General features: G+C 55.0%; 1 protein-coding gene across 2 annotated transcripts in view; it reads right to left on the reverse strand.

Annotated features, from left to right (window-relative positions):
* QSOX1 (quiescin sulfhydryl oxidase 1) overlaps window positions 1–17755 on the reverse strand; it is a 38525-nt gene that overhangs the window by 13691 nt on the left and 7079 nt on the right. For both annotated transcript variants that reach the window (XM_015245659.2, XM_072946010.1), the window contains exons 2-7: window positions 15127–15227; window positions 6995–7040; window positions 6366–6468; window positions 3979–4069; window positions 1826–1971; window positions 135–269 (exon numbers count right to left, since the gene is read on the reverse strand). In XM_015245659.2, the coding sequence (XP_015101145.2) occupies window positions 135–269; window positions 1826–1971; window positions 3979–4069; window positions 6366–6468; window positions 6995–7040; window positions 15127–15227 (622 nt within the window). The remainder of the gene's footprint in view (window positions 1–134; window positions 270–1825; window positions 1972–3978; window positions 4070–6365; window positions 6469–6994; window positions 7041–15126; window positions 15228–17755) is intronic.

The raw sequence follows: 17755 nt of genomic DNA on the forward strand, positions 1-17755 counted from the left end.
CACTCAAGCGTCTGGGCTCAGGGTGGCATGTGCCAACTCATGACAAGGAACGGAGTGTGTGAGGAAGGGGAGGTCTGTGATCAGAGAAGGGGCTGGGGAGGGTAAGGGAGGAGGAGGACCAGGTGCCGCCTTACCGATCTGCAACTTTCCACACGGTGGGAGCTACCGTACTAGTGGTGGTTGGTGCAGTCGTGGTTCGCACAGCCTCCCGGGTGCCCCTGGACAACCTCTGCAGGTAAGCGGTGTAGAAGGGCCTGGATTCCACAAGTCTGTCAGGGAAGGGAACAGTGGAGGAGCGGCAGTGAGCATGGAGAAACAAAACCTCAGAGCTAACTCACGTCATGAGAGAAAGCAGGTGGCTCATCTGATGAAAATGTTTATTTGAACTTGGTTCGGTCCTATGCTGGGTGAGGTCAAAATCGGGGCACCCCTGCCTCATGTTAATCCTTCTGTTCACTGCTCATGCTGTGGGAAGCCTCCCTGATGACAGACTGAAGTCAAAATCCCTCCTGGGAAAGAGGCTGGGCCCGTGAATTCCTCAGCCTGCCCCGGAGAGGCAGTGGGACAGGGCACCTTCAGGAACAGGTGGGCCCTCTGGGGACAATGGGACTTCTGCCCGAGGACTGGATGATGGGTGTAGCGACCCTTCCTGGAGACCAGAGGTGCAAAGTGGCAGGGCGCCTCCAAGAAGCTCGCAAGCTTGCTCCAAGGTACCATAGGTGACATCACTCCCCAGGACAGTCAAGGAAGGTTGATACGCAAGTTTAAAAAACAGATAGCAATGACAACACCCCAAAGCCACTAAAATCCTCAAATTCGTTATAATCCTTTTGATTTTGTTCTCTGTTCTGATAGAGAGGAGTCCTCAAGGGCCAGAGCCGCCTCCTGGTCAGGGCCACCGGAGGGCGGGCTGTGAAGCCCAGCAGCGCGACAGGACACCTGGGGGAGCTGGCATCGGGAAGCACTGCTCTCCCCTCCGCCGTCCAGGCCCCATGTCTATCCATGAGCAGATGGCTCCCAAGTGCGTCGTCACAATCAATTTTCCCCTCCACCAACTCCAAGTGAGGAAACAATGCCTCCCCTCCCTGTCCCTGCAGCCAGCTCGCTTCTGTCCCCAGCAGGACTCCCCCAGACAGGGCCTGGCCCCGTGCCGCAGGGTGACGGGGGCCGGCGAGGGCGAGCGGCCGCGCGGCCCGGCCCGGGTGCAGGAGGGCGCTAATGGCCCTGCGGGGCGGCTCCCGGACATCCCGGGCCAGCCTTGGTCTCTCCCGCCCGCACGCAGGGCCCGGCGGACGTCAATCACCTGCCCGGGGAGGGCACCGAGGCACCATCTGGTGCCATTTAACGGGCCATTCAGCAGCGGGAGCCTGACAGGGGCTGCGGCTGGCCTGATTGTTTTCTCTTGGCATTTTGGAACTGGCTATTGTCTGGCTCCTAATGAACTTTTCTGCAATTAGAAAACCAAAGGGAGGGAGGGTCAGGCATATCTGAGTGCTTGCCAGGCCCGCAGCCTGCCAGCGAGTCCGTCTGTGAGGAGACGAGGATGGGGGAAGAGAGCCAGGGCCGCGGTGGGGATGGCGCAGAAGCGCCGGGACCCGAAGTGCAGGAGCCGGGTAGGGATGGGGGGCGGCGTCCTGGGCCCCGCCTCCCGGCTGCAGAGGCCCTGCCCACCCCCGCAGGCAGACATCCGCTTCTCCTGCAGAGGGCGCTCCTTGCCAGCCCATGGACTCCTCGGGTGACTTGTATGAAAGGCTGGCAGCCTCTCCAGGTAGGAAGAAAGGAGGAACAGCAGGTAGAGGGGAGAGGGAGGCAGAGAGACACTCACACGGGGATCCGGGAGTAAGAGCCGTTCCGAAACAGCAGGTAGCAAGATGGGAAGTCGGTGACACCAAACTTGTTCACCACGGCACGCTCTGTGTTCAGGACCCTGCGCACCGCTATGCCTTGGCGCTGGGACAGGTCCAGAGTCACCTGCAGAGACAGTAGGGCATCTGGAGCGGGACAAGCCATTGGGCAGAGGGAGTCCCAGGCAGGCACCTGGGTGCCGCTGTGCTCTATTCAGGCTCTAAACCTTTCAAAGAGTAGACAGACTCTTGTAATGAATGTCTCCTGCCACCAACGGCATCTACCCCATGGTAGGAGAGCACCCACTGCCTACTTGAAACTGTGCAGACCACACATCTTGGATCTTCTAGGACAGTCCCGATTTAATATAATTTTATTTCCAATGAAAACAATTTGTAAAAGGCATAACAAAATGTGATTTCATTTTTGTTCTTTTATCTGTAAGGCTTTCTATCCATAATACAAACCAGAAAAACATAGATATGATGATTTTATTTTTAGGAGGAATTAAGAAGGAGAAATATAATATTAGCTAGTACTTATTGAGTATGTATTATATTCTGTATATAGATTGCCTCGTTTAATCTTCAAAATAGCACTTACTATGAACTAGGGACAGTTACTAGGAGATCAAACGAGGTGGCAGTGTATACCATGGCTGCTTGGGTGTGAATCCTGGCCCCACCAGACTAAACCTCTCCCGGCCTGGATTCCCTTACTTGAAAAATTGTAATAATAACAACACCAATCTCTAGGGGGCTGTTAAGAGGATTGAATGGGTTAATTTTATCCAAGTGCTTCTAACAATGACTAGCAAATAGTAAATATGTAAGTATTTGTTTAAAAAAATAAAATTCCTACTGTACACTAGACACAAAACCTGAGGCTTAGCAGTGAAATCGTGAGACTAGGTCACACAGGTATCAAGTGCCTGAGCTGGGCTATAAATCCCAGTTCCATCTGCCTCCAGAGCCGGGGCTTTTAGCCACTGGGCCCTCCAGCCTCTCCAATTACCCATTTGCTTGGACACGGGGCCCCTGCCCCTGGTTACCAGGGGACTTGGGGGAGGGCAGGGGGAAGAGTTGATTCTAATGAACATTTATTAATTACCTCTGTTGACAGGCTTGACCCCAGGCCTGGAATGGGACCCCAGAAGGTCAGGGTCAGGCACTCCTTCAGCAAAGCTCCCCACCCTCTCCCACCACCACGCTTCCCCTCTTGGGGCTGAGAGGTCTGGAGACAGCTCAGAGGGCTCAGCTGTGCTTGGTGAGTTTCAGGAGGAAAACCATTCATGGCCAATAGCGGCGTTTCATTTCATCCCCACTCTATCTCCTTGCACTGTCTTGGAATGCCTCCCAGGCACTGGCCCATGCCATCTCTGTCTGCATCTGGGAGAAGCCCAGTACCATGAGGCAGTGATGGAATGGCAGTCTCCCTACATTAGACTGAGGATGGATCTTTATAAAGCACCTACTCTGTGCCAGCTGCTCAGCCAGGTTCTTCCCCTAAACTGCCTCATCTAGCATTTCCAAAATTGCTCTGAAGAAAGGTGATAATCACCATTTCATAGGGAAATGAGGCTCAGAAACGTTAAGCAGCATGATCACAGACATTTCTCCTAAGTGACGGAGTGGAGATTCCAACCTGCCTGGTTTGTTCTCTGCTTCACCTGGTGAGGGACCCCATTTCCTCATGAGGGACCGGATGCTCTCTGATGCTCCCTCCCCGCCAAATTTTTTCACTCCAATTCTGCAGGGTTGGGGCAGTGTGGAAACAACATGGGCTTTGGAGGGAGGGAGACCTGGTTTGAAGTCCTGCTCTATCAATTCACTGGCTGCATGATCTTCGACCTGTTATTTGACTACCTTCATTACATGTAAAATTAGCAACTACATGTGCCAGTAATCTCGTGCAATGCTCAATAAACAGCAGCTGTTACCATATTCAATTTCAATGAGGAAGATCCAAACAGAAAGGCTTTAGATAGAAAGGTCCAGTGCCTGCACTTCCCATTTCCCCCAGCAGGGGTCAGGCCAGTGCTGGGCTAAGAGGAGCACAGGAACAGCCCCGCTCTTGAACTCACTGGGCTCTCTCCCAATAGCTGCAGTTGCCGGAACCCTGTGAGCAGCTCACCTCTCTACCCACGTAGGAGCCTTCCTTTTCAAAGATCAGGGCCAGGTACTCTTCACTGTTTCTTGTAAAGAATCCAGTAATCTCCTCCAGCCTGCAAGAGACGATGCTGGTGATCACTCTCCACAGCCCAGCCATGGGAATAAAGCAAACCTGCAGGTGACAGCAGACGTGGCTGACCCGCCACACACATCTTCGCCTCTGTTTGCACACAAAGCTTCACAAAAGTCTCTTCATGCCAGGCCTCTGGCCAGAGTAAACCAGACTTTCACTCTCAAAAGACTCTGCCTGTTACCTACACTGGTTCTTCATTTCACCCACCTATTTGGGGGATTGTTTCAGAGCCAGCAGGGAGTGTAGGCGGCCTGGGGAGGGGACCTGGGAAGGCATGCTCTGAAGCTGTCTCTATGCTCTGGGTAAGGCCCAGGCTTAGAGGGCAGTTTTCATTGGACCCCTAAGAGACTGGTGTTTACTACCAGCCAGGCACACGCTGTGATCTGTGCCAAGTCACTACCAGCTGGGAGGTCTGCTGTTTCCTCTCCTGGAGCAGGCATAAAAAAGGAATGAAAGGATCAGAAAGTCCTCAGGGCAGGAGATCTTAGAAGTCATTTAATCTACCCTCCTTATTTTAAGACGTGGAAACTTGGGCCCCAGGACAAAGGTGGAAATTAATAAGGTAAATGTTATTACCCACCCCCAAATCAAAGAATTCAGATACAAGTGATTTTAAAAACCAAGAGTTTCAACAGAAAACAATTGCATAATATAAAAATGATGTTTCCTTATTCCAATTAAAAGCAGAACATCAGCAGACGTGTAATGGGACGTGGCATCTTCTTTTTATCCCCATCCTGATGACCCATGTCCCACCTCTGGATCCAATGACAAGGCAACAGTCACCTCCAAACAGAAGGCACAGCACAGGCCAATGAAGCCCAGCCCAGGGATCACCAGTGAGGTGGGGGCCAGAGTGTACCCTAGTGGGTGGTGTCATGGATATCAACAGCTTCTGGGGTGGTAGTGGGTGGCCTCTCAACTTCACCAGCTCTCCCCTCGGAGGGCAGAAGAGCGAGCCCCATGAAGCAGCTGTCCCTGGAGCCCACCCCCGACCCCATCCACTCCCGCCCGGACTTCTTGGACAGGCATCCGCCTTTCATCACACAGCTCTGCCTCCACCCTGAAGCTCTTTAGAAGGACCACTTTGAGAGAAGATGGCAAGTTTACCTGCTTGGTTGCTTTTGAGATTCCCTCTGGGCTGAAAAGGCGCCATGAGGGAGGTGTGGGTGTAGGAAAGAGAGACAGAGACAAGGTCATTGAGAAATGGAAGTAGTAAGGATCAGGGGACAGGCTGGCAGGGGTGTTTCCTGAGGGATGGGGTCTGGCTGTGGAGCTCCAAGCCGCACCAAGACTGTACACCAGGACCAGGGGCTCCGCGAGGCCCTCTGGGAGGATGGAGAATTGGGGAGGATGATAAAAGAATCATTGTGAGTTGGAACCAACTGCCACTTGGAAACAATCTTTCAGCAAGGCTATGGCTTTCAAGACACCAGCACACAAACTTATAGGGCCTTGAGCACCAGTGCCAGCCTTTCAGTACCTGGAACCCCTGCTGTGTTCTGTGGCTGGGCTCCCTCTAGGAGCCCCAGGTGGTATTTGGGTTTGTTCCTTCTTGGCCTCTTAAGGTGGGCTTTTCTCCTGCCCAGAATTCTTACCCAGAAGAGCAGGACCTCATGTCTTCAGTCTACCTGTCCCCTCTCTAGGAGAGTTAGGGCAAGAGACCGTGCACCTCATTGTCCTAATTGCCTAGAACAGAGGCAATCCTGGAAGCCTGCCTGGGAGGCAGACACAGATCATCAGCTGGGAGCAGAGTCACCTCCCCATCCCCCAGTCACAGCCACTGCTCAGGAAAGGGCCACCTTCACTTTACAGGGCTTTGTGCTCCTCAGCCTCCCATCCCCTTTCCTCTAAAGTGCATCTGGTCTCCCTTTCTCCTCTCCACGCCCACCCTTCTCAGTGACCCTTCCTGGGTGAGATCATGTGAAATCTTGCTGCACCCCCCCAAATGTACCTGAGCACAGGCTGTAAGCAGCAGCAGCAAGTGTGACCCAAGAAGCCCTGCCGTCCTCTCCTTCCCAGCCGGTGGGATGGGCCCTTGTACTCCCGACAGCCTCAGGAAGCTGGGGCTCCTCGGGTAGGACCTCCTACTCCAGCACCGGGAAGCCCTCCCCCAGCTGCTCCAAGCGGCCCCGGGGTCTGGCCCACTGGGACGTCTGCCACACAGGCAACAGGAAGAATCAACCTGGTCCCCGGCCCTGCTGTCCCCGCCGCCCTCTCCGGGTCAGGCCTGTGACCCTGCCACACTGCCCCAGGCCTGTCCCAACCCCCAGTACCTGGCAGGCTCCAGTGGGGGACAGGCGGAGGGCCACGTGTCATTGTGGGACTCCAGGGCGTCAATGAGCCTCTCCCGCAGCGTCTGCACATCGGCACCGGCCACTGGAAGGGAAGGTGGACACGGAGGGGTGTGAGGGGGGGAGAGCGAGCCCCAGCACTCTCGCCGGCTTCCCTCACAGAAGCAGCGGGCCCAGGGCGCGAGCTAGTCCTGGGCGGATCAGAGCAGTCAGTCCTCCTCTGCCCAAGGCAGGTGGGGGGGCGCGCCCCAGGGGCCCTAAGCACTGCAAGGGGACCCATCCCTCAGGGCAGGAGACAGTCCCTCAGACCTGGGCCCCGAGGGCCCTCCCCACGCGCCCTGGCTGCCCCTGTGATGCCAGCCCCACTTTGACATGAACAGCTATTCCAGGAACACGGGACCCTCCTCCCTTCCCAGGACGGGTCCGAACGGAAGGGATTTTTCAGCCTTGTTTCCCCAGAGGCATCTGCCAGGCTGGCCGGGAAGGACACTTCTAGGAAAACAGATTCGGCTGTCACGTAGGGAACTCCTCACCCCACAAGAAACCCAGGTGAAAGAGGGAGAGGAAGATGCTGACGAGGCCAACGGGCCCACGTGAGCGGGGACACCCACCTGACAGAGTAGCTCCTGAGCCGTCCTTGGAAAAGGCCTTAAAGAACTGGAAGCAAACATACAGGCCAGAGTCAGTGATCCACACAGAGCCCAGCACAACACCCAGCCAGACGGGTCTGCGTTTGAGACCCAGGAAGGGGACGGCTGTAGGGGAATCACTCAATTTTTGTAAGCCTCAGTTTCTTCATCTGTAAAGTGGGAACAGGAGGTCTCTGCTCTTGCAGGGGGACACTGGTTCCTCCCCTCGGGTCCCCACGCCCGATCCCTGGCCCCACAGCCGTGAAGCACCCAGGGAGCTCAGACACTTCACTAATGGTGGGCTGTTTCTACAAAGCATTGGCACCGAGCACGTAGTTACATAACTGGAAAATAGTTATTCTGTGAATGAATGATGTAGATCCATGTGAAAAAATAAAATGAAGTCATTTTATACCCCACCCCCCATCACAGAAAATGTTAGCTGCCCTCTGAGGTGATCTGTCCTTGCCTCTTATCTTGGAAGGAGGGCAGGGAGGCTGGCATCTCTGGCCACTGAAGACTCCCGGCCTGGCTCAACAGACACTCCAGAAAGGAGGGGTCTCCAGCTCGGTGCTGTTGAGGGGCGGGCCTGAGCCCCTGAAGAGACCTTGTTACAGATGGTTCAGTGTAACTCTTTCCCCATATACATGACACCCAGGCCCAGTCTGTCACCTCCCTGGGAGAGAGGACAGAGAAAACAGAGCACAACTCCTTAGAATCTGAGCTCCTGTCTCAGAGGTAAGCACTGCCAGAACGCTGGCCTGTGCTCTCCTGGGCTCAGGAGGGAACCGAGTTCAGCTGTCCTGTCAGACGGCCCCTTAACTGCCTGGGGAAGGGCCTGCAGGCTGGGAAGAGGCCTCTTCCTGAGGCCTAACTTCAGGGCCACCTGTACCCATCTTGGGCCTCTGCCTCCAACAGTGTGGCCATTTGGCCTTATCCCAAGCCGGTGGCTGAGTGTAGGCCCGGGGTCTAGCTGACCTGGCTGGCTGCGCTATGCTCTTGCTGTGTGACCTTGGGCAATCAATTAACCTCTCTGAACCTTCTCATCTTTAAGATGAGGATGATACCATCTACCTTGGAGAGTTGCTGTGAGGATTCAACAACAATACATCTAAAGTGCTTAGCATGGCACCTGGTGCCTATAGTAAGAAATCAGTAAATGTTATCAGCATTATTCCCTTCCCCTGATCCTACCTTTTAAACACCAGGAAAACAATGATCAGCTAGATTTGTTTGTTTTCAGCCATTTGTAGGCAGAAAACTAAAATCTGGGGGCCAGCTGCCCCCCTTTCCCACAAAGATGCAGAGAAACTGCCCACTTCTCCCCACCTGCAACCTTCTCCTGCTGCCTCTGACCTCACCTGGACCCTGACTCCTGCTCACGGCCATTCTCTCTCTATTTAGAGCAGTAATATAAACTTTTACTCTGGGTGAAAACCATCCACTGATACAGGTCATGTACATTCATAGTGTTCTCTGCAGTTACTGAACACGTTGTGAATTAATAAAATTATGTTATCCTCATGCTTGTAAAAACGAGCACAGATTTCCTGGATTGTGACTTGAGATCAAGCAGATAAAGCACATTAAGGCATTTATGGACCAACGTTGTTTCTCAGAAACAAAATGAAAGATGCACCTATCTGGGGTTTGGTTTGCTCACAAATAGTAACCCAGAGGAAGATCTTTATATCTGCAGCTTTTCACAGTGACAGTGCCCTGGCTTCTGTATAGACAGAACAGACTTTAACTTGCTTCCATAGACATAAAAACACTGACATCATGAGGCCTTAAACCGTGGCTTTCCCATAGCTGCTACAATCGCCACTGTCAGTTACTGAAAAGTAGCACGGTAACTCTTCTTCTCCAACCATCAGGTCACCCAAATCTGAGTAGGTGCCATATTCAAAGGGGCTGGCATTACCTCCATCAAACAGTGGTGTCCCCAGACCCCGCTGAGCCCCGGCAGTGTGGAGATGGACAGGAGCCTCTGTTAGGGGAGGGCAGGAACTCTGAGAGCTCCCCTCCTTCACGAGATGCAGGGCTACAGGGACGGCCTCCCACCTCCCTCCAGTTGCTTCTGCCATGCAGCCTTCCCTTCTGTCCCCAGAAGCTTCCCAGCCACCTTCCAGAACACTGTCTCCCCCTGAGCTCTGGTTCCCACACCGCACACTCCATAGAATGTTTTTCTATCAGTTAATTTGTCTTCTTTCTCCTTATCTGCCAGCTCCTTCCTATGTCTACAAATAGATTCAAATCCTCCCGAAGTTAAAAAAAAGAAAAAGAAAAAGAAAGGACAGGAAGGGAAGGAGGATGGGAACAGAGAGGCTGGCCCTCCTTCAGTTGCTGCATGTCCCCTGTCTATCCGCTCTCACTCCTCGGACTTCCTCTCCCTTCCTTCCCATAAAACGGGCTGTGGCTCGTGCCCCCACCACGCAGCCGTGACTGCTCTAGGGCAGCCCAGCTGCCCTTCTCTTTGGTGGGTCCCCTGACCCTCCGGCCCTTCCCGCTCTCTCTGCAGTATCTGATGCTGTCGCAGCCTGCTTCTCCCGCCTCGGCCAGGATTTGTCATTTTCTGTGCCACATCTTCCCAATGCTCTCCTTCTTTGCCTTCATGTCACCGCCCTCCCTTGGTTTGCCTGACATTTCCCAGCCTTCTTGGCCACCTTCACAGCCTTCCCCTCACCCTTGTCCCAGCCTCGCCCTGGACTCCTCTCCTGTGCTGTGGCCCTCGCCATCTCCTGTCCCCAGTCTCTTCTCCAGCCACAAGTCAGGTCATGACACTTTTCTGTTTAAAAAGCCCTGGGAGGCACTGTCACAGATGAGGGGCTCAATCTGAATGAATGAGTGAATGAATGGGTGAATGTACAGACCCATTGTTTGCCTCCCTTGTCAAGGTCACCTACTTGGTCTAAACGGTTTGTGATCTGAACCACCTGTCTCAGGCCCTCTCCTGTCTTAACTTCTGTTTCTTCCAGGTGTCAGGGGACTGCCCCCCCCAGTACACACACTCTCCAAGACTGAGTCGCCCCTCCCCCAACCTGTTTCTCCACCTGTGTTCCTTATCTCACGAGTGATCATTCTCCTCCCTGTCACCCAGACCAGCAGCTCCCTCTTCCACAACCCCATCACCCAGTCAGTCGACAAGTTCTCCCAAATTGACCTTTGTGATCCTTCTGCAGTCTCTGAGACCAGTTGCCTTATCTAGACCAGGACCTACTTTCTGGACTCCAGCAAATGTCTCCACCTGTGCTGCCCTCACGACCTCAGCAATGTTAACATGCTCCATCTTTTCATTCTGCAGCCTCACTGCCACCCTGCTTAGGTCTCTAAGGCATAATTCTGGTCTGATCATGTCACCCCCTCCTCAAATCCCTTCCACAACTCCCCACTGCCAGTGAATAATGGCCTTCCAGGATCTGATCCCACTTACTTTCCACTGCCCCTCAATTCCCTTCATTTCAGCTATGGTGGACTTGAACCTGAACTTTCCACCCATCCACCTCCCACCTGGGAGGGCAGGACCATCGCTTATTCAACTCTACAAGCCCCACAGCACCTGGCACAGTGTCTAAGACGTGGAAACACTCAAAGGACATCTGTTCAGTTGAACAGAGAATCTCTGCCCTTTGATCATCTTGGAAACTCATGTAAAAATCACATCAAAATCGAGTCAGGGCACATTTTTGTCCTCTTATTAATATGCATCCTTGTTAAGTCAGCTGTTGGAGGCGTATGCCCTACGCAAGAGAAAACACCACCACTCCTTGGAAACCGGCAATTAAAGCTCCGGCGGTGAGTTTTCTTTCCTCCAGGAGAAGTCAGTGCCTGGTCCCTTTCCTCTCCACACTTTACACAGGAGCTTCTGCCTTCCCCATCCGTGAAGACTCTGAAATCCTCCACGTCTCCCCACAGGCTGGTGGCCAGACAGCGTTGGGCAGACCTTTACCAACCTATCCAGGAGCAGCCCCCCTCCCGGGGGTCAAGTAAGGCTAAACAGAAAGCACACTTTCCAGTGGTGACCGTCAATGGCATTGAATCCAAGCTCTTAAAACAAGTTTTAAGAAAAATGATCTAGTCTCCAAATGTCTTCTAGGCCTGCAAGGACCTACAAGCTTAAGCATTCCTACCTCGTGGACCGTCAGTGGAGGAGACGCCTGGGAGAGGGCAGGTGACTTCTGAGAGGAGGCCTATTTCCTTTTTCTAGAGAGAGTCAGGAGACGTCTTTCTGAGTCCTGTCCCCTCCCCAACATCTCACCATCTAGCAAGAGCCACATAAAGTAACAGCCCAGGCTCCGCACTCCCCATTCCCAGCCTTGAACTCAAGGACCTGCCTTCACTGGGCTCCCTCCTTTCAGAGCCCTGCCTCAGGCCTGCACAGGAGCCTCTGCTCCAGCCAGACCAGCCTTCTCAACATGCCGTGGAGCTCCGCCCACATCCTCTGCTCTGACATCCTCCCCTGCCCATGCCCCTCCGCTCTCCTAGCCAAACCCCATCCATCCTTAACACCACGTGGAAGTCCCCCTCCTCTCACGTGCATGCCTCTCTGATGTGGGTGGGAAAGAGCTCAGTGAGGCCAGGCAGACCCCTCCCAGTGTTCACATGTGCATATCCCTCCCTGCCTGCCAACTAGCTGGGAAGCTCCACCTGCCCCTGTGCACAGCACTTTCCTGCCTGGCCGGCCTCGCTTATGTTTCTGGCCATGGCTTATGTGCCTGGCCTCTCTGTGATGGAGAGCACAGGGCCGCACCCCCAGCAAACATTCACCCAACAGCGGCTGATGGATGGACTGCTTCAAATGCGGTAGCACACAGGGGCCACCACGAGCCCAGAGGGCAGCAGGAAGAAAGACAGCTAATGTTTATGGAACTGTGAGTGACGCCACAGTGTCTTTCACTTCACACTTGGCAACAATCCCGTTAGACAGACAGTATCATCTCATTTCTCAGACAAGGAAACTGAGGCCTGTGGCTGGGGCACTGTTAAGTGACTTCCTGAGTCACTGTCAGTGAGCAGTGGAGCCAGGATATGAACCCACATCAATTACCTCCTCAGAATCTTGCAAAGGGAGGACATCCGCCCTCCCCCCACAAACTGCTGCTTCCTATAAACTCGATCCCAACCAGGTCTTTGGCTACACACGGTCCTGTACCATTACCCGCTGAGGGATATTCCCGGGGCCCATGGCAAAGCTCCTCCCCCAGAGGTTCCAGCCTCTAGGCCCCCAAGCACAGCCAGAACCTGCTGCAAGCTAGGCCCGCCCTCTCTCTCGCCCTCTCTCTGTTCCCTTCCAGCTGGGCACCGGCTCCAGTCCTATAGGCCCTGACACAGCCGGCCCGCCCTGCAGGGCCTGGTGTTTGCTAAACAGGCTGGGCTGGTGGAAGCTCACTGTTTGCTCATGGTGACAAGGGGCAGGAGGCAGAGGAAAGGGAAGATGACACATATCACTGGGGGTGGCCAGACTCTTGTGTGAGCACGTCCCCAACACACCAGCAATGCTCTCTCTTCCCTTGTTCAGCGCATGTCCCCATCTTACAGCTCTCACAGCCGTTATGGGTATGAGCGAGGACAGGCTCCAGTCCCCAGGGGACAGCAGACAGGGGAACGGGGCAGTCTCTCTGGCCTGCTGGCAGCCAGGCCCACCTCCAGGGTCTGCACTGCTTTCTAGGGAGTCCAGCCACGCAGCCCACAGGCACACCCGGCTCCTAGTGGGCCAGACTCTCTGAAGATCTGGAATCTGAGCAGTGCTTTCCAAACACTAGGAGCAATCCAGTGGTGAGTTGTAAAATCAATTTAGTAACTCAGTAGTTTTAAAAAATAAATAGAACAAAATATCAGCGTGTCCTGCACTTACTAAGAATATTGTTCTATGAATCATTTGTTTTAGGGATAGCAGATACAAACCAACTTCTGGAGCTCACTGTAAGCATTGTAGGTCACAGTAACAAGTGTTTGAAAGCCACTGTATCGGGCCTTAGAGCAGAGCCCCGGCTTGAGCCACTAGCACCCTGGACCGGAGCCCCAGGGACAGGGCATGGAGGGCCTCTCCCTGCCGAGCTCAACTGCAGGCTCTTTGGGAAAGGCAGGGAGGGCTTGGCCGCGGGAGGTCACAACACTGGTCTGTGAAGTTCTTAAGAAGTGGACAGGTGACTACCAGCCCAGCTCAGCTCAGCCAGGTGCCACCCTGTATGGAGGCAGGGCAAGGTCAAGGAGACTGGCTCAGGGCCCTCCCAGCTCCCCTCCCACAGACGGCAGGGCGGTTGGGAAGATGATTAACCACTCGAGGCATTCAGGCTGCGTGTGCTGCGTGACCCAAGCGGGAGCTGAGGAGCTGGATCTCCTGACGTCCCTGGGCCGCCTCCTTCACACCCACTGGGCCCCAGCGTCTCCCAGGCAGAAACAGAAAGCCCTAGATGCCTGGCCTTGGGGAGCCACCACAGGATGTCCTGACCTGGCCATGGGACCAATGTCGACCCGCCTTCCCAGGGGCTGGGCAGTGGCCCGACCCCTGTGCGGAGTCCCCACTGGGAGAAAAACACCGGCCTGTGAACAGAGATTCCTGCTGTCACAGTGGTGTCCCCCCACCACCACCCCCCTAGCCTCCCACGAGGCCGCTGCTGCTGGGCCAGGTTCTGCAGAAGGAACAGAGTGCCCCAGCCTCCCTCAGGGGAGTAATTTTGAATATTTTAAGTTACATATCTCGAGGCCAAGGAGAGGGCAATGGCTCTGCCGGGAATTCTTTTACTTGAAAGAGATGATTGATAAACAGCGTTTCCACTGCCACTTCTAACCGATACTGCTCACAACGTGTCCCCAGGCCAGTCCGGCCCCGGCTGAGAGGGGCCGTGGGCCCTGATCCTAGGTGGTAACAGGAGCACAGGAGGGAGCTCCAAGGAGCCATGGCTACCCTGAGCCCAGCAGCACTTCACTGACTGTGAGAACAGAAAGGTCACATGGAGTTAGAGCTGGAAGACGCTGGGGGAGCCTGGAGCCTTGCTCTCCAGACGAATTTCTCGGCGTCATTATCCTCAGACAGGGCTCATGGCTCTGCCTGGAAACAGAAGCCCCCGTACTCAGAGCTTGTTCCAGGGCAGTGCTTGGCCTTTCGGTTTTCAGAGTCATTTCCTGATTATTAATGGTACAGGGGAAACTGCTTTTCTAGATGCCATTCTGGTGGGAGCACACTAATTACTTATAGCTGGAGGTAGAGAGAGCGCAATCCAGATTTGGATTCTTTCATTTGGAAGGGAACTAATTGGATTACAGCCGGGCCTGAGCCCCGGGGAGGGCGCTAAGTATAACGGCATAGCCTTGCTGCTCTGGGCGTCCCAGAGCCTCCGACATGAGAGCCTTGGAAGTTGTCCAGATGTTAATTAAGTGGTGATGCCCCGCGGTGGGCAGGCTGGCAGGCAAGGCACCATCGGAGACCTCGTGCTACTTTCAGAGCCAGGGTGACGGGGCCTCATGTGTTGGGTGTGACGACTCCCATGATGGGGATCCCTGCAGCCTGAGGCATCAGGGTAAGGCTCTCCTGACAGGTCACTTCCGAGCCACTTGGGTTCAAGGCTACTCACCTGATGAGGACGAGGCTTGAAAGTGTTTCTGGGGTCCTTTCCTAGGGGACCATGAGACCCCCCGGTGTCTGATCCTGCCCACGGATGTGTCAGAGCCTGAACCCTGGTCTTATAGGGTTTAAATCAGCCCTCTAAGGCTGGGAGGTCAGGTGGAAGAGAACTGGAAAGAGGCCCCTGGGAGCTGGGAGCTCTCACCAGCCTGGGTGATGATCACTGCACGGCTGAACTCTGCCCATCCCAACACACCCACACAGCCCCTTGCCCTTAGAAACGGGAGAATGTGCCAGACCAAGTGAACCTCTTTCTCTTCTGCGTCCCAATTCATATCCCTTTCTGCCTCTAAAACAGGTGTCCCATCCAGACACAGTGTTCCAGGCGCTGTGACTTAAACAAGTTGAGCCCAGACGCCTGGGAGGATCCCCCCACCCCGCCCCTCCCAGAGCTCAGCAGCCAGGCGGATGCCAGGGAGGCACGGGGCAGCTGGCAACGAGCCCCAACAGCGCTGTCCCCCAGGCCCGCTCTCCCCTCAGAGTCACACACCCTCACAGTCGGGAAGCCAAGGATGTTGAAGTCTCTGCAGACGGCACTGTTGGTCTCATCCGCACAGTCCAGGACAGCAAGATTCAGGGCTGGCCTCCAGCCTGAAAGGACAAAGAAAAAACGCCCCCCATAACCCAAGGTAAGTAAGAGGGACTGGCCCTTCTGCCTGCTCACCCTGGCCCCATGGCACCTGCTCCAAACTCTTATGAGAAAGGCCACTGCTTCCTCAAATAAGGACCTCTGAGATAGTCGGGTTATTCTGCCATTGGCCCGTGCTTAGGACACAGTTAAGCAGCACCAGCAACCCACTCAGGACAGCAGTGCTGTCTTGTAGTGACATCCGTGTTCTGCATTATTCTACAGTGGGGGAGGGGCGCAGGGGCTGGAGGAGCTGAAGAGAGGTGTGAGATGAGCCTGCCCTCCTGGTGAAAGGCCTCTGGGACACTGCCTCTGTCCCCGCTGTCCTTTACAGAGGATCAGTTCCAGATGGGTGAAGAGCAAGCCTCAGGAGTTTAGGATTCCCCAGGGGACCCTCGGTGAAGACTTCTGCAGCCAGAGGAACTGGCAGCCAGCCCAGCTTGGGTGGATGGGACATAGAGTGTTGGGGACTGGCTCCCTGCCAGAGATGGAGGCAGGAAGTCTAGGGGAGGAAGGGGAAGACACCTGGGGTCTAGAAGCCACGGCAAAGAAGCCCTGAGGCCAGAATCTGGAAGGAGATGAATAGCTCTCAAGGCTGGCTGCCTGGGCACCCTGCTCCTTCATCCCAGCCCTAGGCCACAAGCCCTCCCTCGGCTGGAACTTACTGGCAGAGAGAATAATGGCACGGTTCAGGGCCACTGCCCAGGATCTGGGAAACAGAAAACAAACTCATCTACCGGGCAGGCCTCCTGAGCTCTGGTTCCAGCTCAGGTGCCCCTGGAGCACCCACCGAAGTGCCATGTCACAGTGAGGCTGTTCCCGCTGCCGGGGAACATGCACAGGAAGGCCGCACAGACGTGAGGTGGCTATGGACTGGTGCCACGCTGTGTGGCCGCAGGAGAGATCAGCCCTGGAGATCAAGAAGGGGCCTGGCAGGAAAGGTGGAAATCAAGCAGAGCCTTGACTGTCAGTTGAGGTGTCAAGGGACCAGGGAACCAGGGACCCAGGCAAGCAGTTGAGGAGAGGAGAATAGAACGGGCAGACTTAAGGACTCTGACAAGACCTGGCGGGGCTGCAGAGGCTGTCGCCAGCTGGGAGTGGCAGCCCAGGGGTTCTGGGCTGACTCCCACAGTACCCCGGAGCACGGGCATCTCTGGGCAGATGCGGGAAGGGGGAAGCCTGCCCGAGGAGTGTGGGGGCACATATACTCCCCAGAGGGCCGTACTCCTCCCTTCTGGAGTACAGGATGGGGCAGGGGGATTTACACAGGCAGCCAACCAGAACCCACTAATTACAGGAGACTAATATCCAAATAACACCCCTGAGACCACAGCTTCACGAGGACCTCTTACCTCGCCCCAGAACCTGTCCCTTATGACAACTGAAAAATCACTACTTCCAAAGGCATCAGAGCTCCCAAGAACCTTTTATGCCCAGGGGAGGAGTGTTACCCTCACTTCCACGACAGACGCACGAAGAGCCAGGATACCTCCCAGACACCCCTGACCCATCACCATCCCTCAAAGGAAAGGTCCCGAAGGTTCAGAGCAACTAAACTGGTCCTTCCTGGGGTGACACAAGGGAGGGGGTTTGGGGCTGTGAGGCAGGCTGGCTGTCCCTCCTCCCCCTTTCCTTTCTTGCTAGCAGTCTACCCTTGGCACTAAATCCTGGCATGAGGGACGCAGTGGGGACAGGGTGGGCTAGTGGGTGAATGGAAGTGTTCAGCAGACTGGTGAGCCACATCCTATGATGCCATTTCCCCAACACTCCCAACCCCTCACCTCAGCAAACCCCTTCTGCGGAGCTCTCTGCTCCTCTGGCACAGGAGGGCAGCGTTTTGAGCTGCAAATACCTGCCAGCCCAACTGGCCCGTGTCCTTCAGCTTTACATCCAGCTGGCAGGGCAGCCTGTACAAACACAGCTGCGGACAGCGGTCAGGGTCTGCTCCACACCGGGCTTGGACAGCATCCCTCCCGCCCTTCCTGACACTCTGCTCTCCCCCCACTGTCAGCACCACATGGGAGGGGCAGAGTCAGGCCGTCCAGCCACGCGGAACCGCTGATCCCAGCCAGCTTCCGTGTCCTGCCATCTTCCCTTCCAGGTCTCTTCCTGCCCACGCCCATATCTCCTCTCCCTGCTCCTACATTCTCTACCTCTAACCACCCTCCTAGTGAGCTAGTGCCGGGTTTCTTAGGACAGCTCCTGTCCAGATGAAGTGTCTTATTTCCCTCCTGGCCGAAGTTCCAGTATGCTCTATCGGTAGCCTACCCAGCCCCCGGTGACCTTTTCCATCTGTGGATCTGACTGCATCACTCTCTACTCAATATTCTTTGATGGCTCCCATTGCCTTTAGAAGAAAACCTGCAGGCCTAAGACCATTCTTGATCTGGGCCCTCCCCACCCACCCAGTCTCCTCCTAACTTCCCCCAATTATGTTCCAGGAATCCTGTGGGTCTTCTTCTTTGAAAGCACAATGCTTGTCCAGGCCACT

The sequence above is a fragment of the Vicugna pacos genome, chromosome 21, assembly GCF_048564905.1.
Source record: "Vicugna pacos chromosome 21, VicPac4, whole genome shotgun sequence".
NCBI lineage: Eukaryota > Metazoa > Chordata > Mammalia > Artiodactyla > Camelidae > Vicugna > Vicugna pacos.